The 26245-nt window shown below is 44.2% G+C and overlaps 1 protein-coding gene across 6 annotated transcripts in view; it reads left to right on the top strand.

Moving 5' to 3' along the window:
- The first annotated feature begins 1478 nt into the window (after window positions 1-1478).
- The window catches only part of USP4 (ubiquitin specific peptidase 4), a 48806-nt gene continuing 24039 nt past the window's right edge, over window positions 1479-26245 (top strand). For 2 of the 6 annotated variants that reach the window (XR_009701604.1, XM_061196793.1), the window contains exons 1-7: window positions 1479-1631; window positions 3474-3601; window positions 7000-7130; window positions 8547-8673; window positions 9300-9445; window positions 9576-9637; window positions 26076-26216. Coding sequence is in view for 4 of the 6 variants with exons in the window: in XM_061196793.1 (XP_061052776.1) it covers window positions 1531-1631; window positions 3474-3601; window positions 7000-7130; window positions 8547-8673; window positions 9300-9445; window positions 9576-9637; window positions 26076-26216 (836 nt within the window). In the remaining 2 variants the exon portion in view is untranslated. The other 4 variants (XR_009701605.1, XM_061196796.1, XM_061196795.1 and 1 more) reach the window with 4 other exon arrangements.

Genomic DNA, 26245 nt, shown 5'->3' with positions numbered 1-26245 from the left:
CTCTTTGATCCTTCCTTGCTTGCTCCAGAAATTCTCTTTGACCCCTCTAGTCTCCTCTCCTTTAACATGCACCATCATTTCTATGCTTTCTTCACGATCACACTCGGGACTTCCCTGGTGGCGCAGTGGTTAAGAATCAGCCTGCCAATGCAGGGGACATGGGCTCGAGCCCTGGTGTGGGAAGATCCCACATGCCACGGAGCAACTAAGTCCGTGGGCCACAACTACTGAGCCTGCATGCCACAACTACTGAAGCCCATGTGTCTAGAGCCTGTGTTGTGCAACAAGAGAAGCCACCGCAATGAGAAGCCCGTGCACCTCAACGAAGTGTAGCCCCTGCTCTCCGCAACGAGAGAACGCCTGCACACAGCAATGAAAACCCAACGCAGCCAAAAAAAAAAAAAAAATCACACTCAAAAGGTACTTAAGTCAAAGGCTCCCTTTCACAGCTTGGGGTCTAGTCTTTGGTTCATGCCCTGTAACGGTGCTTATCACGCACTTCTTGGCGCTGGGGCTATTTGTGGAAGATCCCCTCTCCTCTGTTAGATCGTATAAGGGCAGGTGCTGGGTCTTATTTATTTTTCTCTGAGGGCGGGAACTGCTAGACTCACATAGGCCAGCTGCCTGGTCTCCTCCTTGCTCTGGGCGTACTTCACCCTCCAGGAGGAGGGCTGTGTTTTTTGTATGCAGGGTCGAGTGGGAAACATACGGTGTTCAGGACACTGTATCTTGCTGCAGCAACGAATCAGCAGCCTGGACATCTAATGTGGAGAATACACCTAGTCCTCTCCTCCCACCCCCATTGCTATCGCCCCTCTGTGGCTGCCTGCCTCCCTGACAAAGTAAGCAGCTAGCTCAGTGGAGGGCTTGTGGAATTCAGCCTGGGCCGGGTGATTCTGGCGTCCAGACGGACACGATTGCTAATGACTAGGCCACACCGTCGAGTCCCGGTCCCAAAGCGCTGGTGCACCTGGCATTCTCCAAAATCCCTGTAGGGCCTCCCGGACAGGGACCTGGAGCCCACGTTTGGGCAGCTAAAGACTTGCTTAAGGTCTCTGCTGAAAGTGGACTGGCCGGAGTGAAAACAAGAAAATCTAGTTCCAGGGCTCCTCGCACCTGGCGCTGCGTTTATTTAAGACCAGGATAACACCGCTGGCCGGAAGGGGGTGCCGGAAGGGTCGTGGAGCCTGCGGTCTGACTCCTTGAGATCGCCGGGCTGGACAGGGAAAAGGGTGCCAGACGGCCACCAGACGGCCACCAGGCGGCGAGACCTGCCGGGCGGAGGAAGCGGCGGCTTCATCTCCGCGCCGCCTCCTCTTCCGGCCCCCCTCCCGGCTCCACCGCGCACGGGCAGGAGAGGGGCAGCGCGTCGCGGGCGTTGGAAAGGCAGAGGCTGGCAGGCGCTGCGGGCCGCGACGAAGGGAGGGGCTTGGGCGCGCGCACATGCGTGCGTGCGTGCGTGGGCGCGGACCACAGCACGCTGTGCGCGAGACGGATGTCCGGGCCGGCACGGCCGGGGACACGGACGAGATGGCGGAAGGCGGGGGCTGCCGTGAGCGACCGGATGCGGAGACCCAGAAATCCGAGCTCGGGGCCTTGATGAGGACCACGCTCCAACGAGGGGCGCAGTGGTGAGCGCCGGGCCCGCCCTTCCGCCCCACAGGGCCAGGGGCCGGTGCTCGGACGCTCAGGTCCGGCCCCTCTTTCCCGGCTTGGGCAGGGGCCAGGTGGGGGCGATGTTAGTGACCCTGAGAGAGTGGCTTCACCCCCGCACTTTAGGGGAGGGAGCCCTAGATTACCTCTGGGAAAGCGTGGGTGGAGCTGAGGGTCGTCCCGGTCCATTCGGAGCCCCAGGGGGCGGATCCGGTGGAGGCTAGGGCTACGGGGTGGACAGAAGCGGAACGCTCACGGGGACCTTCAGGTTGAGGAGAGTCCTTTACCTTTGAGGACTCGCTTTGTGACTTTGGGCGAAGGCGTCCACACCTCACAGACCCTGATTCCTTACTATTAAAACCAGGGTAGCGATATTTGGCGCCCCTTCCTTCAGTTGGTTGAGGCGTAGATCCGAAGTAGATACTTGTAACTTGTAAACTGCCGAACGGACGTCAAGGTCAGAGGCTGAACAAATGTCTGAGAGCCCCAGGTTATTTTGGTAGCAGATGTCAAAAATAATTGTGGCGGCAGCATTTCGGAGTGGGAGAGGCGGGTAGCGTAGAGCCTAACTAAAAAGAGGATTAAAAGACCAGGATTTAGAAGAGCAAGTCTGAGTCAGGAAGTTTTTCTTAATAAATTGTCTAGTAGAAGGGACAGGACTTCCACTAGTGAAGAGATTCCTGGGTGGTATTGTGTGGGAGCAGAAAACTGGGGCTTGTCTTTGCATTGAATATGATTGATCAACCCTCTTTAAGAAACTATGGTAGTGGTGATAATGCCCATTATAGTGACAGAGGAATTGAGCAGGGAAGGGAAGCATTGAGATTAGGAAGAATTCAGTCTTTACAGTGTTCTCGAGCTAGCCAGGCTGTGAAAGACAGGGCAGGCAGAAGTACTTTTAGATGATATCCTGAGTAGTGGTGGCACATGAAAAATACTCAGCAGAAGCAGAGGAAGTTTCACATAGACTAAAATCACACACTAAAAGTGTTTGGAGGGGAAAGAGCATTTTAGAGATTTGGATATACTTATGGATCCTTGTGGCCTTGGGGAAGCTGCCTGATCTCCTCTGAAGTGTGTTGGTTGTAAAATTTGAAGGACTCACCAATATAATTGTTGTGCTTTGTTCCCCTACAGAGGTTTTCCCCTCCTTCTGTCTTAATTGTAAAACAGCATGGTGATACTTCTAAAATATAACCAGATCAACTTAATGCTTTTTTGACAAGATAAACACACCAAGACAATATTATATGTATATATGTGTGTGTCTATATGTATACATGTGTACATGTATGTGTGTGTGTGTATATATATATACACACACATATATATACACACACAAACACATTTTTTGATATCTTGTTTGGTCCTCAAAGGAAAACTGAAGTGTGTGATGTTATTATCTCATTTTTAGAAAGAAAATTGTTTTACTGCTGTTCACATCAAGCAAAGCAGTGTAACCAAACTGTCTGCCTGGACAAGGACCTCTACAAAGATCATTATGAAATTAATGACATGGTCATTAGCAAACAAGGTTTTCCCCATAGAAAGAATTTCTTTAAACAAGCATTTTGAAGCCAGTCATTTCCTTCCTTTCATTTATGGATTCTTTCAACAATCATTTCACTTAATGGATGCCTGCCTTGGGCCAGGCTCACTGTGCCATGCAGGGCCTGGTCCTGCTCCTGCTCTTGAAAGTGTGTTTTTTAGTGGGGGTTGCTTGCTCCCCAAGTGGAAGGACCATAAAAGAATTGAGGGAGCAGCTGCAGAAACTTAAAAGCTCAGCTTGTCTGGTACAGTAAATTTTTGTCTGTCTCTAGGTATCTTATTGACAGCCGGTGGTTCAAGCAGTGGAAGAAGTATGTGGGCTTCGACAGCTGGGATATGTACAGTGTGGGTGAACATAATCTGTTTCCTGGCCCGATAGATAACTCCGGACTCTTTTCAGGTGCAGTATCCTGTTGCTTATCTAACTGAAATGTCCACCTGGGTTGTGACCTGAGGTCATGTTTATCTGTAACATGGATATTGTGAACCTGACTTTCCTACTGTGAGGGGATAGAAACAAGTGTCCTTGACTTGTGTCTATAGCAGAAGTCTATGCAGACCCTCATGGAGAAGTTAAGCTGCTTTTTTTTTCCTAAATTAACTGCTCTTGGTAAGAGTGTGCTTCTAGCATTTTAAATTTCTGTCTGCCTGTCTCTCTCTTTTTCAAATTAGTTCTGCTGGAGATTTCAGATTTTAGATTAGTGTATTGAATGGAAAGAAATAGGATATCATTTTGAAACGGCATCTGGAATCTGAAATTTGGGAACCAGAATTTTCTGTGTTGCCTTTGCAGTGAAACAAATTGTAGACCTGTCAACATTCATCAGGCATTCCTGTGATGGCCGTGTTTGTCATAGAAGTAGTGTAAGGGGAGGTGGAAGGTTAGTAGAGTTATGATCACAGCTCCCAATGGAAGAAATGACTGAAAAAGTGATGTATGACACACCTGAGCTTGGCTTGCACCTTTAGATGCACAGAAATGGCAATTGGCCTTTCCTAGGCTTTGTTCTGCCTGGCTTTAGACTCCCTTGCAACCAGGACAGAGGTGATCTGTTGCCTGGGCCCACAATCAGGGCAGCAGGAAGGCAGACAGTGCATGAGGCTTTTGAGGCTTGATTCAAGTACATAACACTACCTGGGTGTTTTTAAAAATGAGCAGTGCTTCAGCATATACCTTGTTTTAGGGGAGGTCTGAATGACAATAATGTCATAGGCTTTGTTTACTGATGTAAGTCAGATGGTGGCAGTATACCATGAAGTTACCCCAAAGGATAATTGCATTGTGTTTGCACTTTGTCGTTTTCCCTCTTTTTTTTTGAAAAGGAGAATTCTTAAGGCTTTTAATAGTATTGGTGATGAGAACGCTAGAGCTGGAGGGACCCTCTGAAGTAACTTGCCTGACCTTCAGCTAAGGACAAGCATTCCTTCTGCAGTCTTCCAATTTGATGTCACCTGGCTTAGGCTCAAAACATTTGTTGTGTGCTTGGGAAGTGAGAAGTACATTCCGTTCAGACCCTGGAACACTGACAGTGTGGGAATGGTCTATCTCTGGCCAGTGAGGGCCACCCTCTTAGTTCTTGGGCTCTCCAGTCACCTGCCAGTCCCAGTCTGGCTGCCTTCCGCCTAGGGTCATGGAATGACCCTAGAATGGGGAATGACCTAGAAGGGGCTCTTGAACATGTAGGAAGGAGGGGGTAGGGCAACTTGCTAATGTTGTCTGCAGAGCACCCCTCTCTTATTTCCACCTGTGCCCCTGCTGTGTATTTGGAATCCCAATGCTTAGACCAAACTGTGCTCTCCTTTTTTGCCTTTATTTGCCTCTGTTGGAGAAATTTGCAGAGCCTAAATCCTTTTTGTAAAACTCATGTGTGATTTTTAGCATGCTGCCCTTAGACTGATCCAGTTTTAAGTGAAAATAGTGAACTGCATTGAAAATTCCAGTTAAGTTCCTGTGTTTGCCCTAGAGTGTCATAAGAATGACATTTTGAGAAAATTGTCACTGAGTCCCAGAGGAGAAAGCCTTGTAAGAATTGATGTACTTGGGGTTGATGATGCTAAAAGCTCTCGGTTCCTTTCCCACATTTTAAGGTTTCTGGCTGCTGTTTGGCACAGTATGCGTGGCCAGGTCTGCATAGTGCTTAGTGTTAGAAATGAAGGTGTATGTCTCCAAGTAAGACAAGTGAATAACCTTTATGAGTTTTAATTTGCAAATCAGAGAAAACCTTGGAGTTTAGGTGTCAGTTTTTTTCAGAAGCTTTTGTTTCAAGTAGACTGATAAGTACTACCCCTGTGCCATCCTTCTGTTGCTGAATAGAAAAGGGGTGGTCGGTCAGTATTAATCATGCCAGAGCTGGTGTGGAAGGTGGTTGGCTTATCAGTGAGAAGGAGCCACTTTTTTCTTTTCTTTTAAATTATGGTAAAATACACATAAAATTTACCATCTGCATATTTTTAAGTATTCAATAGTGTAAAGTATATTCACATTGTTGCACAACCCATCTCCAGAACTTTTTTATCTTACAAAACTGAAACTCCATACTCATTAGACAGTATTTCCAATCTCCTTCCCCCCCAAGCCCCTGGCAACCACCATTCTACTTTCTGTCTCTGAGTCTGACTATTCTAGGTACCTAATGTAAGTGGAATCATACAGTATTTGTTTTTCTGTGACTGGCTTATTTCATTTAGCATAATGTCCTCAGGGATTATCCATGTTAACGGCATGTCAGAATTTCTTTTTTTTAAAGGCTGAATGATATCCCACTGTGTGTATATACCACATTTTGTTTTTCCATTCATCCTTCTCACCTTGGTATTCCTGTTCTCCAAGGCTGTTTAGTTCCTTTCTTTTTTCCTTGGAAATGAAAAAGGCAGAGGTGGATCAGATCTGAAACTCGCCCTGAGGAAGGGCAGAAGACCTCATGGGGTAGGGTGTAAACTGGTGGGAGAGGTGATAGGAAGCCCTGGTCACCTTGTGCATGCTGTTTTTGGTTTTTGTTTTTAACATTGTCTGCCTTGAATTACAGATGAGTTGCACCATTGTGGGTACTTTTTGCTTCCCCGGCTTCATGGCTTCATTTGTCTGGCGGAGAATAGTGGCTTCCACTACTGCGGGAGTGGGTGTAGATGGGCACAGGCTTAGCAGGGAGGCTTCCTTGATGGGAGATGATTAGTCTTCCCTTGATCCAGTCCCTTGGTCCTCCATTGAGAGAGTATGTTTCAGACCATGGATGTCCTTTTCTGACTCACAGTCATGTTGCCTCCGTGTGGGGTGTAAGATGGATGCTTAGCATGTTAAAGGTGTTCTCCCTCCACATGGCTGGTGTCCAGCTGAGTTTTCACTTGGAGTGTTGAAAACTAAGAATGCTGAATGACTCTTGGTAAAATAAATTTAACTTCAATGATTTGTTTGTTTGCTTTCTTAGTAAATCTTTCAAAGGAAGATGATATCTGACCTTAATGCAGTTTCACTAAGCAGAATATTACGTTAAATATTCATAGTAAACAATTTTAATTGTGGAATCTGGAAGCACTTTGAAAGTGTAAATTGGAGTTTTTCTCTTTTCTCTTTCCTTCTCCCTCCAACTATGGAAGAAATACAAGTTCCTCATAAAATGTTCAGAAAGCATGACTAAAGACTCCAGGTCTGCTCTGTGTTATGGCCAGTGACAGAATTTTGGAATTTTGTACTTGTTCCTATAAATGCTTTTCGTGTTTCTGAAAAATACATAAGAATCATGTAAAACAAACATTTCTGGGGAGAAGAGCAGTGAGCTATGTGCTGTTTTCCTTTTTCAGATCCTGAGAGTCAGACCTTGAAAGAACATTTAATTGACGAATTGGACTATGTATTGGTCCCAGCCGAGGCCTGGAATAAGTTACTAAACTGGTATGGCTGTGTAGAAGGCCAGCAGCCCATTGTCAGAAAAGTGAGTACATGAATTGTTACACCTGCTGGTCAGTGTCTGTGAGTGCTCCCTGACACTGACTGGTATTGGTTTCCTGGGGTACTGGCCATACCTAAGAAGTTGAGTGGAGGCCTCCAGACATCACAGCTGCCCAGTGGCTTGGGATATGTCCAGCGGTGCAGTGAGAGCACATTCTGGAAGGTTCTATGAGAGAAAGTTCACTTGGGGTCATATGGATATACAGTAATGTACTGCTTCTTGTTTAACTTAACCTTTCTGATATTGCTTTTCCCCCTGTGCTTTTTTGTTTGTTTGTTTGTTTTTTGTTTATTTTTGGCTGTGTTGGGTCTTCATTGCCGCGCGTGGGCTTTTCTCTAGTTGCGGTGAGCGGGGGCTACTCTTCGTTGAGGTGCGCGGGCTTCTCATTGTGGTGGCTTCTCTTGTCGTGGAGCACAGGCTCTAGGCGTGTGGGCTTCAGTAGTTGTGGCACACGGGCTCAGTAGTTGTGGTGTACAGGCTTAGTTGCTCCGTGGCATGTGGGAATCTTCCTGGACCAGGGATCGAACCCGTGTCCCCTGCATTGGCAGGCAGATTCTTAACCACTGCCCCACCCACGAAGTCCCTCCCCCTGTGCTTAAGAATCTCTGGTCACACTGTTGAGTACCTCGGAAAACAGGTGTTTATATCTGAGAAAACAGTCTCTTGAGGGAAGGCAGGCCCTGGGAGAAACCCAGATTGTTAGCCCCTCTGGTAGACAGGACTGGTGAGAATACCACCAGCCTGATTCCCACAGTTGTTTGCTTATCCCACTGGAGGGGGACATCACAGGAGTCCACATGACTGCTGATATGTAGGCATTGGGTAAATTTCTTACTCTGCTTGGTGTTTAGTTTCCCTTCTTAGCAGAGTAGGAAAGGGCTGCAGTCCTGAGGCCAAGCTTCTAAGGGTCGCTCTTCAGGGCCAGAACTACCTTCTTTCTCCAGCTTGAAACCTGGGACTCCAAGAGGGGTTAGGTATCAAATGGTTAGGGGCATGCTGGCCACCCGCAGATGTCCGGTCCTGCCCACAGTCCTGCCATGTGGCGAGCGTGCTGCCAAGGGCTTTAACTGTATTCTGTAGGCCTCTGATTCCACAGACCCTGCAAGGGAGGCATCATGATCCCTACTAAGAGATGAACAATGACTTTCCTGTTGTGCACTGTTGTTGCCAGCTCTGGTTCCATCCAGATGCTCTTGGTTGGCCCTAATGAGTGGAAGTAAGGTTTTTAAACTAGGACAGATGCCAGTGGCTTTAAAAATCTGTACTTCTGACCCCCCGATCACTTAGGGAAACTGATTATCATGTGAATTCTGCCTTTTGCCACTGATGAGACATGTTGCTTCCAAGACTTCCCTGGTGTGGAACCACTGCCCCTTCACCCGTGCCTCTTGTTCACAGGTTGTAGAGCATGGCCTATTTGTCAAGCACTGCAAGGTGGAGGTGTATTTGCTGGAATTGAAGCTTTGTGAGAACAGTGACCCCACCAATGTGCTGAGTTACCATTTCAGCAAGGCAGACACCATCGGTGAGTAGCTGGGCTGGAGTTCCAGGTATCCAGTGAGAGTGCAGGGCATTGTGGCTAATGAGAGGGAAGCTGGGGCACCCTCTTCAGACTTGTTACCCAGATAATCTCGGGTTGTGGTTACCAGTCCTGACCTGGGAGCCTGCTCCCCAGGGTATTCTTGTGGACAGCTAAGCCTGGGAATCATATTGTATAAAACACTGGGCATGGTCTCTGCCCACTTAACATATGGTAATAAGGGCGAAAAAATGCAGATTCAGAGAGATTAATGTCACTTATTCAGAAATCTCAGTGAGAAAACGGCAAAGCTAGCATTTGAAACCAAATCTATCTTAACTCCAAAGATAAGTTTTCTGACTTTTCCATGTTGCTTCTGTGCTAAAAATGGGGACCCACATCATTAAAGAATGGGAAGCATAGGGACAATTTTCGGTTGTATGAGTGCAAGAGTATGCCCATGGAAGATGTTTGCCTTAGGAGTCACCAAGGGGCTGAGGTCGGTCAGAAGTTTTGATCCAGAGCATCCAGTGACCATCTGAAAAGGACGGAGGATGAGCATTAGCTTGCCATGGCTGTTGCTGGCCTTGCTTCTGGAGAAAGCCCTGAGTGATGTTTCTGCCTGTCCCCAGCAACCATTGAGAAGGAAATGCGGAAGCTGTTCAACATCCCTGCGGACCGTGAGACACGGCTGTGGAACAAATACATGAGCAACACCTACGAGCAGTTGAGCAAGCTAGACAACACTGTGCAGGATGCTGGGCTGTACCAGGGTCAGGTAGGAGGGCCCAAGCCATGCCCCAGCAGACAGCTCTGCCCAGGGTGTGTGGACAGGTATCTTTTGGTTCTGAGCATGTCAACAGTGAGATGGTTTGCACATTCCTAATATGGTTTCCCCTTTCACTCAGGTGCTAGTAATTGAGCCCCAAAATGAAGATGGCACGTGGCCAAGGCAGACCCTGCAGTCAAAGTAAGTGGACTTTTTCTCCCTGCAGCTGGGCACACAGGTGTAAGAGAGACACTATTTCCTAAGGCAGTTACTTGTGCTAAGAAAATAAAATTCTAAATCAGATGAAAACATATTCGATTATGTATCCGGAGTCTATAATCCTGGCTTTTGGTAAGCAGCATGCTGGGCAGCCATCTCAGGGGAAGCTGTCAGGTGTGTGAACAAGGCAGTGAGCCTCTGCTTGTTGAGAATGAAAGGAGAAGAGAAGGGGCCAGGATCTGGGCCAGGATCTGCTCTGCCAAGAGGTGGCTTTGTCTCTGTCAAGGGCATTTATTTTCTCCACCTATAGTTAGAGGCTTTGATGGAAGAGAAGAGGGCTCAGGCATGGGGTCTTGCATGATGTAAAGGTGATAGTTTGATGCCATCCCACTCTTTACCCAGGGGCCTGTTTCTCATTGTTGTCCTCGTCATTCGCTGGGGGAATTACTCTGCTCCTTAACTGGGGCTCCAGGCACCTCTGTCTCAGGAGATGTTCATGTGTGGTGTGAAGTTAATGCATATTCTGAGAAGGAGACAGAAGTGTTGAATTTTTCTTATGGTATAAGATGGGGGAAATCGTGTCTGTGTTCCAGTAGTTAACGGGGACAGTGTTGGTCTTTGCTTTCTTCCCTCAGTCAGGCCCTGAACCGTGACTGTTTTGTAGTAATGGGCTCTTAGCTCTTTTGAAAATAATGAAAGCTCTGAGCTCTCTCTCAAGAAACATGCAGGAAGACGCAACATTTTGCCAATAATCTCAAGGGTTTTACAGACACCCTGAAGCCTAGCCATGGACTTCAGTTTAAGAAACTCTGGTCACCAGTTCCTGAGAAGATGACAAAATAGCTATGGTAGGCAGAATAATGATCATGTCCCTCCCCAGAGTCCATGTCCTAATCCCCAGAACCTGTAAATATGTTAGGTTACATGGCAAAAGGGACTTTGCTGATGTGATTAAGGATCTTGAGATGGGGAGATTATCCTGGATTATCTGGGTAGGCCCAGTATAATCATGAGGGTCCTTATAAATGAAAGAGGGAGACAGGAGAGTCAGATGTGAGGGCAGAAGCAGAGTCAGAGTGGTGAAGTGTGAGAAAGACTTGACTGGCCATGAGCCAGGGAAGGTGGGCAGCCTCTAGAAGTCCCTAGAGCCCCCACCAAGGAACACAGCTCTGCCCACACCTTGATTTAGCTCAGTGAGAAGAATTTTGGACTTTGGACCTCCAAAACCGTAAGATAATAAATTTGTGTTGTTTAAGCCACTAAGTTTGTGGTAATTTGTGAAGCAGCCATAGGAGACAAATATACTAGCCCAGCCTGCTGACTCCCTTCTTGGAATGGAAATGCCACAGAACCAAGAGAAAATAACATAAAAACTGCAACAACCCCCTTGGGAGAAGGTGCTTGGATTCCAGTCTGTGAGGTAGGGTTGACAGCTTGGAGTGGAAGAGCCTGTGCGTACTGGCCAAGGGAGACTGTTTTCAGTTGTGCCTTTTTCTCTTCCTACTGTTGCTTTTCCCCATCCCTTCCACACCCTCAGGCCTAAGAGAGTCCAGTGAAGGGAAACAGCTTTTGGAAAAGAGCAATGCCTCATTGAGATGCCCTGAAGGTTTGAGTCTCCTGGTAGAGGGTGTCCAATGGTGAATGAGCTCAGAGCAGAAGTCCTAAGGCACATTCGCCTCCCTACTCTCTCAGTAGTGCCGGACACTGTTCTAGATGCCAAGGATACAGCAATAAACAAAACAAAGTCTCTATCCTCAAGGAGCAGAAAATAGATAAATTTAAAAAATACACGTCTGAAGATTTACAAGTACTGTGGGAAAAAATCAGGGAAGAAAATTAGCAAGTGCTAAGGCTTTGGGCATATTTAAACAGGCCGATGGGGAGGCCCCACTGAGGTACCATTTGAACATGGTCATGGAGGAGGCGAGGGAATCAGCAGTGAGTGTGGTGTGGAGAACAGCTTTGTGAGGCAGAGGTGACAGCAGATGGAGAAGTCCTGAGGCAGAGCAGGCCTGGTTGAAGGCCAGCAGGAGTTTGTTATGACTGGTGCTTGGAGGGATGACAGGAGGGCTGAGGGGATGAGGCCCAAGAGATGCTGGGGCGGTCGGCCTGTGATCCTTGTGAGACTCTAGCTTCCATCTTTGCCTTTCCATGAGGTGGGGAGCTCATTTGAGGGGTGTGGTGAGTGAGGAGCGGGGTGATCTCACCTGGTGAACGTCTCACAGGGAGCCACAACGAGAAGCTGTCAAGTATAGTCAGAATTAAAGGAAAGTGACAAATTGACAGGTTGTGCTAGTTGGAGCAGAATTCATATTCCCAGCTGCTTAGGAGGATGGAAGAAGCATAATGGAAATCCTAAAGACAAAGAGGAAATGGGTACATGAAACAGGAACAAGGAGATACCTACGTGGGAACAGAGAATTCAGGGGCTGGGTTGAGTAGCAGAATGGATGTAGCTCAAGACTTGAGTGTAGAAGTCGGAAGGTCAGGTTGAAGAATTCTAGGGGTTAAGGAGGTGGAAGATAATAGAAGAAAAGTGCTGTGGAGGATGGGAGTAGAAATGTCAGTGTCCAGATAATAGGAATCTTAGGAGCAGGGAGGAAATGACAGACAAGGGGAAGAAAATGTTAGAAGAAATAATGACCAAGAGTTTCTCAGAAATCATAAAAGAGAATACATCTTAAATGTAAAGAATGCTAAACACGACAGAAAAAACAAAGCCCACACCAAGACACATTAGATTGAAATTTAACAACAAAGATGTAGGGAAAATGTCAAATCTGTTTGAAAGAGAAAGTCACGGTGAGAAGCAGATTAATATCAAACTTCCCAACAGCCACAATGGACCTAGGAGATACTTTTTCAGTATCAAAGTAAGAAAACTTTAAATATTTATTTAGGCTGTGCCAGGTCTTAGTTGTGACACATGGGATCTTTATTATTTATTTATTTATTTATTTAAATTTATTTATTTATTTTTGGCTGTGTTGGGTCTTCATTGCTGCACGCTAGTTGTGACGAGTGGAGGCTACTCTTCTTTGCGGCGTGCGGGCTTCTCACTGCAGTGGCCTCTCTTGTTGCGGAGCACGGGCTCTAGGGTGCGCTGGGTTCAGTAGTTGTGGCGCACGGGCTCAGTTGCTCCGCGGCATGTGGGATCTTCCCGGACCAGGGCTCAAACCCATGTCTCCTGCGTTGGCAGGTGGATTCTTAACCACTGTGCCACCAGGGAAGCCCAAACACACGGGATCTTTAGTTGCAGCACACGGCTCTTAGTTGCGGCACACAGGCTCTTAGTTGCGGCATGCGTGCGGGATCTAGTTCCCCAACCAGGGATCAGACCCTGGCCCCCTGCATTGGGAGTGCGGAGTCTTACTCACTGGACCACCAAGGAAGTCCCAAAGTAAGATAACTTTAAAACTAGAATTTTAAAACCTGCTAAACTGTTATCTGAATGTAAAGATAATTTTCTCTGGCATAGATGACTTTAGAAAGTTTTCTACACAGAGCTCCTCTTTGAAAACCTCTTGGGGGAAGTAGTGTTAGCGTCCAGGAGCAGGCAGTAAAATCCAGAAGGTGCAAGGGAGAGTATACAACTAGTGAAGTGTTCCGTTGACAGGAAAGCAAGGGCTTTATGACTTTGGAGTAAGCAAAGATTTTTTACGCAAGACACAGCACCACAAACCATAGCGGAGGACATGGATAGAGTGGATAACTTTTTTTTTTCCTTAAGGTTTTTTTTTTTTTTAATAAATTTATTTATTTTTATTTTTGGCTGTGTTGGGTCTTCGTTGCTGTGTGCGGGCTTCTTTCTAGTGGCGAGTGGGGGCTACTCTTCATTGTGGTGCGCAGGCTTCTCATTGCAGTGGCTTCTCTTGTTGCGGAGCAAGGGCTCTAGGCGCGCGGGCTGCAGTAGTTGTGGCACGTGGGCTCTAGAGCGCAGGCTCAGTAGTTGTGGCTCACGGGCTCAGTTGCTCTGTGGCATGTGGGATCTTCCTGGACCAGGGCTCCACCCCGTGTCCCCTGCATTGTCAGGTGGATTCTCAACCACTGCGCCACCAGGGAAGCCCGAGTGGATGACTTTTAAATTCAGGACTGTTCTAAAAGAGTGGAAAGGCAAGCCACAGAGTGAGAAAGGTATTTGCAATACGTATGTCTGACAGATTGTTTATATCCAGAATTTCAAAGAAACCCCTTAATGTCAGTAAGAAAAAGTCAGACACCCCTTCTAGAAAAAAGGACAAGAAAACCTATAACAGTCACTTTAAGAAAGAGGCTACCGGACTTCCCTGGTGGCACAGTGGTTAAGAATCTGCCAGCCAATGCAGGGGACATGGGTTCGAGCCCTGGTCCGGGAAGATCCCACATGCCGCGGAGCAGCTGAGCCTGTGCGCCACAACTACTGAGCCTGCACTGTAGAGCCGGCAAGCCACAACTACTGAGCCCTCATGCCATAACTACTGAAGCCCGTGCACCTAGAGCCCATGCTCTGCAAAAAGAGAAGCCACCGCAATGAGAAGGCTGCACACTGCAACAAAGAGTACCCCCCGCTCTCCGCAACTAGAGAAAGCCCACGTGCAGCAACGAAGACCCAACACAGCCAAAAATAAATAAATTAAAATAAATTAAAAAAAAAAAAGAGGCTACCGTGTGGCTAGCGAGCATATGGGGAGGTGTTCAACCTCAGCAGTCATCCCAAAATGGCAAATTAAAACCATAATGCAGTGCTTCTGCACATCCCCCAGAATGCTTACATGAAAAAGAAAGATAGTGTCAAGCGTTGTAGAGGTGTTGGACCCTGCTGATGGGGCATATAAACTGGTACAGTGACTTTAGAAGGTTTAGCAACAAGTACTAAATGATGAATTGTGTGCATATTCTACAACCCAGCAATCCACTCTTAGGCATACAGAAATACATCTCACATTCACTTAAAGATACATTCAAAGATGTTCACGACAGCACAGCTTGTCATAGTCACAAACTGGAGCTAACCCAAATGTCCACCAAAAATAGAATGGATAGATAAATTGTGGTGTATGCACGTGATAGAATTCTCTCCAGCCACAGCAACATTGAGTCTCATAAACCATGTGAATGAGAGAAGCCAGACACAAAACGTGGCATACTGTTTGAGTCCCTTGATATAAAGCTTAAGAACAGGCAAAACTGATCTATGGGTGTCAAGGTCATGATGGAGGTTAGCTTAGGGAAGAATCATGACTGAAGGGAGCATGAGGAAGACACCTGGGGGGTGGTGCTGTCCTGTTTTTTGGTCTGAGGGTACTGGTTATATAGGGGTATTCGCTTGGTGAGAATGTCTTGATTCTTTTTTTTGGCTGTGCCATGCCTCTTTTGGGATTTTATTTCCCCAACCAGGGATTGAACCCAGGCCATGGCTATGAAATTGCCAAGTCCTAACCACTGGACCACCAGGCAATTCCCAGGAATGTCTTGATTTTTGTACTCTCATAATGTATATATTTCTCTATGTAATATACTTCAATAAAACGTTAAAAAAAAGTTCAGTAATAGTAAGAAGAAAGGTTTAAGAAAGCAGCCTTTATCAATAACACAATCCAGAAGTAAATACTGGGTAATCCCAACATGGAAGACAGGTGAGGAGACAGGAAGCAGTAAAGAGAGATGAGAATGTCCGGAACTACTTTTGCAGGGAAATGTAGTTAATAAGTTGAAGTAATTGATGGGGAAAAATAAAAACAGTTATAGATCCTGGTAAGTTAGTGGAGTAACTACCAGAAATACAAAAGTAGAATTTACATCTTTTATGTAACATGTTGTATTGATTAGGAAAGCTTTGGTGGCAATGAAGAAAGACCTGAAAATTAGCATGTCGAGCAACGTACACGGTTATATCTTTCCAAAAAGAATTTCTGAGGTGGGCAGTTCAATGCTGCTGTTATTAGAAATCCAGCTGTTTTGTCATGTTGCACAGCCTACTGTGCGAGGCTTCAACTTTAAAGGTGGTCAGCTCAGGGTCCATGATGACCGCTGTAGCTGAACCAATCATACCTGCATTCAAGTAGCTGAGGAGGAATCAGGAAGAAGGACATGCCCCTTCCTTTTAAAGAAATTTCCCAGAAATCACATAGAAGATCTGCCTTTACATCTCTTTGGCCAATTATATGACCACACCTGGCTTCAAAGGAGGCTGGGAAATGTCTTTTAGCAGTTGGAAGGGCTCTAACTAAAACTTGGGATTTGTAAACTAAAGAAGAACGGAAGAATAACCATTGGGAGGTGAAAGGGGAAAAAAAAAAAACCTTTCCTTTTTTAAAAAAAATTTTTTAATTTAATTTATTTTTTTATATAGCAGGTTCTTATTAGTTTATCTATTTTATACATATTAGTGTATACATGTCAATCCCAATCTCCCAATTCATCCCACCACCACCACCACCACCCCTGCCACTTTCCCCCCTTGGTGTTCATACGTTTGTTCTCTACATCTGTGTGTCTATTTCTGCCCTGCATACCAGTTCATCTATACCATTTTTCTAGTTTCCATATATGTGTGTTAATATATGATATTTGTTTTTCTCTTTCTGACTTACTTCACTCTGTATGACAGTCTCTAGATCCATGCACGTCTCTATAAATGACCCAATTTCGTTCCTTTCTATGGCTGAGTAATATTCCATTGTATATATGTACCACGTCGTCTTTATCCATTTGTCTGTCGATGGGCATTTAGGTTGCTTCCATGACCTGGGTATTATAAATAGTGCTGCAGTGAACATTGGGGTGCATGTGTCTTACTTACTTACTTACTTATTTATTTATTTTTATTTTTGGCTGCATTGGGTGTTTGTTGCTGCGTGCGGGCTTTTCTCTAGTTGTGGCGAGCAGGGGCTACTCTTCCTTGCGGTGTGTGGGCTTCTCATTGGGTGGCTGCTCTTGTTGCAGAGCACAGGCTCTAGGCACGCGGGCTTCAGTAGTTGTGGCACTCAGGCTCAGTAGTTGTGTCTTGTGGGCTCTAGAACGCAGGCTCAGTAGCTGTGGCGCATGGGCTTAGTTGCTCCGCGGCATGTGGAATCTTCCCGGACCAGGGCTCGAACCTGTGTCCCCTGCATTGGCAGGTGGATTCTTAACCACTGCGCCACTAGGGAAGCCCATGCATCTGTCTTTTTAAATTACGGTTTTCTCTGGGTATATGCCCAGTAGTGGGATTGCTGGGTCATATGGTAATTCTATTTTTAGTTTTTTAAAGAACCTCCATACTGTTCTCCATAGTGGCTGTATCAATTTACATTCCCACCAACAGAGCAAGAGGGTTCCCTTTTCTCCAGACCCTCTCCAGCATTTGTTGTTTGTAGATTTTCTGATGATGCCCACTCTGACTTGTGTGAGGTGATACCTCATTGTAGTTTTGACTTGCATTTCTCTAATAATTAGTGATGTTGAGCAGCTTTTCATGTGCTTCTTGGTCATCTATAAGTCTTCTTTGGAGAAATGTCTATTTAGGTCTTCTGACCATTTTTGGATTGGGTTGTTTGTTTTTTTAATATTGAGCTGCATGAACTTATATATTTTGGAGATTAATCCTTTGTCGGTCTATTCATTTGCAAATATTTTCTCCCATTCTGAGGGTTGTCTTTTCATCTTGTTTGTAGTTTCCTTTGCTTTGCAAAAGCTTTTAAGTTTCATTAGGTCCCATTTGTTTATTTTTGTTTTTATTTCCATTACTCTAGGAGGTGGATCAAAAAAGATCTTGCCGTGATTTATGTCAAAGAATGTTCTTCCTATGTTTTCCTCTAAGAGTTTTATAGTGTCCGGTCTTACATTTAGGTCTCTAATCCATTTTGAGTTTATTTTTGCATATGGTGTTAGGGAGTGTTCTAATTTCATTCTTTTACATGTAGCTGTCCAGTTTTCCCAGCACCACTTATTGAAGAGACTGTCTTTTCTCCATTGTATATCCTTGCCTCCTTTGTCATAGGTTAGTTGACCATAGGTGCATGGGTTTATCTCTGGGCTTTGTATGCTGTTCCATTGATCTATATTTCTGTTTTTGGACCAGTACCGTATTGTCTTGATTACTGTAGCTTTGTAGTATCGTCTGAAGTCAGGAAGTCTGATCCTTCAGCTCCTTTTTTTCCCCTCAAGACTGCTTTGGCTATTCGGGGTCTTTTGTGTCTCCATACAAATTTTAAGATTTTTTGGTTCTAGTTCTATAAAAAATGCCACTGGTAATTTGATAGGGATCGCATTGAATCTGTAGATTGCTTTGGGTAGTATAGTCATTTTCACAATATTGATTCTTCTAGTCCAAGAACATGGTATATCTCTCCATCTGTTTGTGTCATCTTTGACTTCTTTCATCAGTGTCTTCTAGTTTTCTGAGTACAGATCTTTTACCTCCTTATTTATTTATTCCTAGGTATTTTATTCTTTTTGTTGCAATGGTGAATGGGATTGTTTCCTTAATTTCTCTTTCTGACCTTTCGTTGTTAGTGTATAGGAATGCAAGAGATTTCTGTGCATTAATTTTGTATCCTGCAACTTTACCAAATTCATTGATAAGCTCTAGTATTTTTCTGGTGGCATCTTTAGGATTCTCTGTGTATAGTATCATGTCATCTGCAAACAGTGACAGTTTTACTTCTTCTTTTCCAGTTTGTATTCCTTTTATTTCTTTTTCTTCTCTGATTGCTGTGGCTAGGACTTCCAAAACTGTGTTGAATAATAGTGGCGGGAGTGGACATCCTTGTCTTGTTCCTGATCTTAGAGGAAATGCTTTCAGTTTTTCACCCTTGAGAATGATGTTTGCTGTGGGTTTGTCATATATGGGCTTTATGATGTTGAGGTAGGTTCCCTCTGTGCCCACTTTCTGGAGAGTTTTTATCATAAATAGTTGTTGAATTTTGTCAAAAGCTTTTTCTGCATCTATTGAGATGATTATATGGTTTTTATTCTTCAATTTGTTAATATGGTGTATCACATTGATTGATTTGCGTATATTGAAGAATCCTTGCATCCCTGGGATAAATCCTATTTGATCATGGTGTATGATCCTTTTATTGTGTTGTTGGATTCTGTTTGCTAATGTTTTGTTGAGGATTTTTGCATCTATATTCATCAGCGATATCGGTCTGTAATTTTCTTTTTTTGTAGTATCTTTGTCTGGTTTTGGTGACCTCATAGAATGGGTTTGAGAGTGTTCCTTCCTCTGCAATTTTTTGGAAGTTTGAGAAGGATGGGTGTTAGCTCTTCTTTAAATGTTTGATAGAGTTCACCTGTGAAGCCATCTGGTCCTGGACTTTTGTTTGTTGGAAGATTTTTAATCACGGTTTCAATTTCATTACTTGTGATTGGTCTGTTCATATTTTCTATTTCTTCCTGGTTCAGTCTTGGAATTTCATTTTCAGTATCATTACTTGTGATTGGTCTGTTCATATTTTCTGTTTCTTCCTGGTTCAGTCTTGGAAGGTTATACCTTTCTAAGAATTTGTCCATTTCTTTCAGGTTGTCCATTTTATTGGCGTAGAGTTGCTTGTAGTAGTCTCTTAGGATGCTTTGTATTTCTGCAGTGTCCGTTGTAACTTCTCCCTTTTCATTTTTAATTTTATTGATTTGAGTCCTCTCCCTCTTTTTCTTAATGAGTCTGGCTAAAGGTTTATCAGTTTTGTTTATGTTCTCAAAGAACCAGCTTTTAGTTTTATTGATCTTTGCTACTGTTTTCTTTGTTTCTGTTTCATTTATTTCTGCTCTGATCTTTATGATTTCTTTCCTTCTACTAACTTTGGGTTTTGTTTGTTCTTCTTTCTCTTGTTCCTTTAGGTGTAAGGTTAGATTGTTTATTTGAGATTTTTCTTGTTTCTTGAGGTAGGCTTGTATTGCTATAAACTTCCCTCTTAGAACTGCTTTTGCTGCATGCCATAGGTGTTGGATCGTCGTGTTTTCGTTGTCATTTGTCTCTAGGTATTTTTTGATTTCCTCTTTGATTTCTTCAGTGATCTCTTGGTTATTTAGTAATGTATTGTTTAGCCTCCATGTCTTTGCATTTTTTACGTTTTTTTCCCCTGTAATTTGTTTCTAAGCTCATAGCGGTGTGGTCGGAAAAGATATGATTTCAGTTTTCTTAAATTTACCGAGGCTTGATTTGTGACCCAATATATGATATATCCTGGAGAATGTTCTGTGCGCACTTGAGAAGAAAGTGTAGGACTTCCCTGGTGGTGCAGTGGTTAAGAATCCGCCTGCCAATGCAGGGGACACGGGTTCGAGCTCTGGTCTGGGTAGATCCCACGTGCTGCGGAGAAACTAAACCTGTGTACCACAGCTATTGAGCCTGCGCTCTAGAGCTTGCGAGCCACAGCTACTGAGCCCGTGTGCCACAACTACTGAAGCCTGCGTGCCTGGAGCCCGTGCTCCGCAACAAGAGAAGCCCCCACAATGAGAAGCCCCCGCTTGCCACAACTAGAGACAGCCCAAGCAGAGCAATGAAGACCCAACACAGCTAAAAAAATAATAATAATAAATAAATAAATAAATTTATTTTAAAAACTCCAAAACTTAGCCTTAAAGAAATTTTAAAAAAAAAGTGTAATCTGCTGTTTTGGGATGGAATGTCCTATAAATATCAATTAAATCTATCTGGTCTATTGTGTCATTTAAAGCTTGTGTTTCCTTATTAATTTTATGTCTGGATGATCTGTCCATTGGCGTAAGTGAGGTGTTAAAGTCCCCCACTATTATTGTGTTACTGTCGATTTCGTCTTTCATAGCTGTTAGCAGTTGCCTTATGTATTGAAGTGCTCCTATGTTGGGTGCATATATATTTATAATTGTTATATCTTTTTCTTGGATTGATTCCTTGATCATTATGTAGTGTCCTTCCTTGTCTCTTGTAACATTCTTTATTTTAAAGTCTGTTTTATCTGATATGAGTATTGCTACTCCAGCTTTCTTTTTTTTTTTTTTTTTAAATTATTTATTTATTTATTTTTGGATGTGTTGGGTCTTAGTTTCTGTGCAAGGGCTTTCTCCAGTTGCGGCGAGCGGGGGCCATTCTTCATCGCGGTGCGCGGGCCTCTCACTGTCGTGGCCTCTCCCGTTGCGGAGCACAGGCTCCAGATGCGCAGGCTCAGTAGTTGTGGCTCACGGGCCTAGCCGCTCCGCGGCATGTGGGATCTTCCCGGACCGGGGCACGAACCCGTGTCCCCTGCATTGGCAGGCGGATTTCCAACCACTGCGCCACCAGGGAAGCCCTCCAGCTTTCTTTTGATTTCCATTTGCATGGAATATCTTTTTCCATCCCCTCGCTTTCAGTCTGTATGTGTCCCTAGGTCTGAAGTGGGTCTCTTGCAGACAGCATATATATGGGTCTTGTTTTTGTATCCATTCAGCAAGCCTGTGTCTTTTGGTTGGAGCATTTAATCCATTCACATTTAAGGTAATTGTCGATATGTATGTTCCTATTACCATTTTCTTTCTTTTGTTTTTTCAATGATATTTTATTTATTTATTTAATTTATTTTTGGCTACTTTGGGTCTTTGTTGTGGTGCACGGGCTTTCTCTAGTTGTGGCGAGCAGGGGCTACTCTTCGTTGCGAAGCATGGGCTCTAGGCGTGCGGGCTCAGTAGTTGTGGCTTGCAGGCTCAGTAGTTGTGGCTCACAGGCTCAGTAGTTGTGGCTCGCGGGCTCTAGAGCACAGGCTCAGTAGTTGTGGCACACAGGCCCAGGTGCTCCACAGCATGTGGGATCTTCCCGGACCAGGGCTCGAACCCGTGTCCCCTGCATTGGCAGGTGGATTCTTAACCACTGTGCCACCAGGGAAGCCCCTTACCATTTTCTTAATTGTTATCGGCTTGTTTTTGTAGGTCCTTTTCTTCTCTTGTGTTTCCCACTTAGAGAAGTTCCTTTAACATTTGTTGTAGAGCTGGTTTGGTGGTGCTGAATTCTCTTAGCTTTTGCTTGTCTATAAAGCTTTTGATTTCTCCGTCGAATCTGAATGAGATCCTTGCCAGGTAGAGTAATCTTGGTTGTAGGTTCTTCCCTTTCATAGCTTTAAATATATCATGCCATTCCCTTTTGGCTTGTAGAGTTTCTGCTGAGAACTCAGCTGTTAACCTTATGGGAGTTCCCTTATATGTTATTTGTCATTTTTCCCTTGTTGCTTTCAGTAATTTTTCTTTGTCTTTAATTTTTGTCAGTTTGATTACTATGTGTCTTGGCGTGTTTCTCCTTGGGTTTATCCTGCCTGGGACTCTCTGCGCTTCCTGGACTTGGGTGGCTATTTCCTTTCCCATGTTAGGGAAGTTTTCGACTATAATCTCTTCAAATATTTTCTCTGGTCCTTTCTCTCTCTCTTCTCCTTCTGGGACCCCTGTAATGCGAATGTTGTTGCATTTAATGTTGTCCTAGAGGTCTCTTAGGCTGTCTTCATTTCTTTTCATTCTTTTTTCTTTATTCTGTTCTGTGGCAGGGAATTCCACCATTCTGTCTTCCAGGTCACTTATCCGTTCTTCTGCCTTAGTTATTCTGCTATTGATTCCTTCTAGTGTATTTTTCATTTCAGTTATTGTAATGTTCATCTCTGTTTGTTTGTTCTTTAATCCTTCTAGGTCTTTGATAAACATTTCTTGCATCTTCTCGATCTTTGCCTCTGTTCTTTTTCCGAGGTCCTGGATCATCTTCACTATCAGTATTCTGAATTCTTTTTCTAGAAGGTTGCCTATCTCCACTTCATTTAGGTGTTTTTCTACGGTTTTATCTTGTTCCTTCATCTGGTACAAAGTCCTCTGGCTTTTCATTTTGTCTATCTGTGAATGTGGTTTTCCTTCCACGCCGCAACAAAGACCCAACACAGCCAAAAATAAAAGCAAATAAATAAAAAAATTAAAAATAAAATAAATAAATAAAATAAAAAAGGGAAACTCAGGTGGAAGTCAAGAAAGAAGGGAAAAAACAACTGAAAAGTATGGTTATTAGAAAACAAGGGAGATTGAATTAAGTCCAGCTATAACAGTAATTAGAATAACTGTAGATCGGTTGAACTCATTAAAAAGACAAGCTCTCAAATCAGACTTTTTGTTTTTTAAACCAGCCCTGTTCAGTAGTACGTTGTCTGTCAAAGACGACACAGGATAAAATTGAGGGAATGGGAAAGTACATCAAGTGAGTATGTCATCCAGGGAAAGACAATGATTGGCTTAATCCTTTTTTTTTTTAACCCACTTGTAGAATCAATTTTACATATATCCTGGCAGGAGGATAGCATAATGAAATTGTTTTCATTCAGCTCCTTTATTCACTAGTGAGAGCCACCTGGTAAACTCTGAGCATTTTCAGATGGTTTTTTCCTTCCTGTGGATTGCTCCAACCTCTGTGTTAGTGCTTCCAAGGTTCTCTATAGATCTGGCCTCATTTTTTCTGTTTCTCGAACTCTTTATTTATTTTTTTTATAACTTTATTTATTTAATTTTGGCTTCGTTGGGTCTTCGTTGTTGCGCACGGGCTTTCTCTAGTTGCGGTGAGCGGGGGCTACTCTTTGTTGCGGTGCAGGGGCTACTCTTTGTTGTAGTGCACCGGCTTCTCATTGCAGTGGCTTCTCTTGTTGTGGAGCACGGGCTCTAGGCACGCGGGCTTCAGTAGTTGTGGCACGTGAGCTCTAGAGTGCAGGCTCAGTAGTTGTGGCGCACGGGCTTAGTTGCTCCACGGCATGTGAGATCTTCCTGGACCAGGGGTCAAACCCGTGTCCCCTGCATTGGCAGGCAGATTCTCAACCACTGAGCCACCAGGGAAGCCCCTCTCTAACTCTTTAATTCTCTCTAACTTTACTTGCCTGATGTCTATAAGGCCTGGTTAGCTCTGCACCACGGTCCCCTTTAAGGCTGCTTGCCCAGAGCTGGAAGAAGCCAGTGTTCCTGAAATAGAGATTTGAGTTGCATGCATATGAGGGTTAACATTGTTGGTGGAGGGGGAGATCACAGCTTAGGATGTTGTGAAGGCAGTGAGGATTCTGGCTAAGAGTTGATTGTTGTCTTAATGATAATGCCAGATGCTGGCCTCTGAATACCTGAGGTCAGAGGGTGGGCTTAAAGAGTGGACTTATCCTCAGAGTGGCATTTGGCCTGGAGAACATCTGAGAGGCAAGCAGAGAGCAATGGAGCAAGGAGGGCAGGCATGAATATGTTACAGAGCCTCAGCCATAGGTCAGGGCATGTTTTCGTTGTGATGATAATGACTGGACATGCCTAGGATCAGGAAATATCTCAGTAGAAAGGTGCCAGGAGACCAGAGGCTTAACCAGAGTATCTTTTAGGAGCAGAGGGATCCTTATTTGGACATGTAGCCTCTGTTTTCAGAAAGTTTGTTGCATGAGACTTGGTCACATTTGAGAGTGAGGTCTTGCTTCACGTCAGGCGTTTCCTACCGTTGCCTACTTCCCGGCTTGCAGTGCCCTAGGGTGTGCTGTGAAGTTGCCTGGTGACAGGTGACAAGTGCCCAAGCATTTCTCAGTTACAAGTCACTTCTGTACAGAGGTCTTGCTTTTTGATTTGTCTGTCAAAGGTAGAGTAAAAAAACAAACAAAAACTTTGTATTGTATAAGTTTTCAAGCATATAAAAAATATCCTTATGTAATCACTGTTGGATTTCTTTTTGACCGAATTTACTCTGAAAACTACTGGCAGTATTTTCTAGAACATTTTAAACGAATGTCAAATAAAATTTTTCTTTTTTCTTTTTTTTGTTTTTTTAAATTTATTTTTTTGGCCACTCCGTGTGGCCTGCAGGATCCCAATTTGCTGACCAGGGATCAAACCCACGCCCTTGGCAGTGAAGGTGCAGAGTCCTAACCACTGCACCACAGGGAATTCCCTGTTTTCTTTCATTTCAACCAGAATGTTGTCTGTTTAAGAAGTTGATAGGTCTTGGATATGTGTAGTGGCTTTATATGGATTTTTGCCCTTTTAAGTTCAGGGAATAAAATAAGTTACCAGTGAACAGTTACTAAAAAGGGGAGTGTTAAGCCATGTGCCTTGAGGTTCTGTATGTCAGAAATTGAATTTCGCTATCTTGTAGTATCTCCAGACCTGAGATAACTGAGTCTGCCATATCAGACCAGTCTTGGGTAGTGACTTTCCTGCCTGCATAGGAGGCTGGGCATACGGGCATCACAGTAGACAGGCCTCAAGTGTATGCTTAAGTCACCTGTGTGGCAGAAGAGAGTGCCCTTGGCTCTGAGAAGCCTTACTTAAGGAGCTGCCTGAGTTCTTGGACTCCTTTGCAGCTGAGATGAGGCTCAGTGAAGCAGATGCTCTTCAGGATTAGAGAAGGTGCGTTTCCTTATGGGTGGGTGAGAGGCTGGGGAGCCCTCTTTCCCCCTCCCTTGCTGTGACCGCAGAATGTGAAGGAGAACTCAGTTCCTGACGCCCATTTAGGCCCCTGGATAGTTCCCTGACATCTGCCTACAGTGTGGGTACAGGATCACTCATGTTTGTTGCCACGTCCCACTGTCTTCTCAAGGGGAACCCTGGTTGACATCAGATCACATGAGGTTGGGCACTCTGCAGGGACAGTGCATCTTAATTATTTTCTCTATTCTAAAAATAACCCCAAATCTAGAAGGAAAATCACAGTTGTACATACTTGAAACAATGCAGACAACTCACTTTCTTCTGCATGTGCCTATATGAATTTTAGTAGAAAATATGATAAAATTGATATCAGTTTTTTTTGGGGGGGAGCCACACCATGCGGCATGTGGGATCTTAGTTCCCCAACCAGGGATCAAACCCGTGCCCCCTGCAGTGGAAGCGCGGGGTCTTAACCACTGGACCGACAGGGAAGTCCCGTTTGATATCAATTTAAGATTTGGGGCAATTAGCCCTTGAATTAATTAATCTGAAAGTAGGAATAAATCTAAAATAAGATGCTATGAAAAATATTGAAACATGAGTTTGAAACAGAGGTTATTCACATTTGGTAAATTTAAGGAAACAAAAGGAATTTCCTCAAATAGCACAGTGAAACTAAATTGCCATTTTCCTATTGTTATACTTAATAGCCACCTGTTTAATCTCGGTCAGGTACTTTGGGGGAAATTCATCTCTTATTACCATTTTTCTTTGTCTTTCACTGGTAACTCTTAAAATTTAGGGAAGCTTATCATTTGTAAATCAAACTAGGATGCCCTGAAGATCAACCTTGTGTTTTATCCTACTGAAAGGTTCAGTATATGACCATGTGGATGAATGAGACAGGAAGATCAATTAATTTCTTTACTCTCACTTAAATAAAATTTGTCTTGAATTAGCATGAAAATGGGCTTTTTGCAATTAATTTTAAATAACTGAATATGGAGAACATTTATTTCTTGAGAAGAGACCTAAGGCATTAAATAGCGCTTGCTTTTTGCAAAATGTCAGTAGCATTGTTTCTGCTTCTCTCTCCCAGATCAAGCACTGCGCCTAGCAGAAATTTTACTACCTCTCCAACATCATCAGCAAGTCCCTATTCCTCAGTATCTGCCTCTCCCATTTCAAATGGTGATAGCACTAACACCTCTGGGATGCACAGTTCCGGTATCAGCAGGGGGTAAGAGCAGGTCCTTTCACTTTGCTTCC

Source organism: Eubalaena glacialis, chromosome 7, assembly GCF_028564815.1.
Source record: "Eubalaena glacialis isolate mEubGla1 chromosome 7, mEubGla1.1.hap2.+ XY, whole genome shotgun sequence".
Taxonomy (NCBI): Eukaryota; Metazoa; Chordata; class Mammalia; order Artiodactyla; family Balaenidae; genus Eubalaena; species Eubalaena glacialis.
Note: the sequence above shows the minus strand (reverse complement) of the source record. Positions and strands in the feature narration are given on the sequence as shown.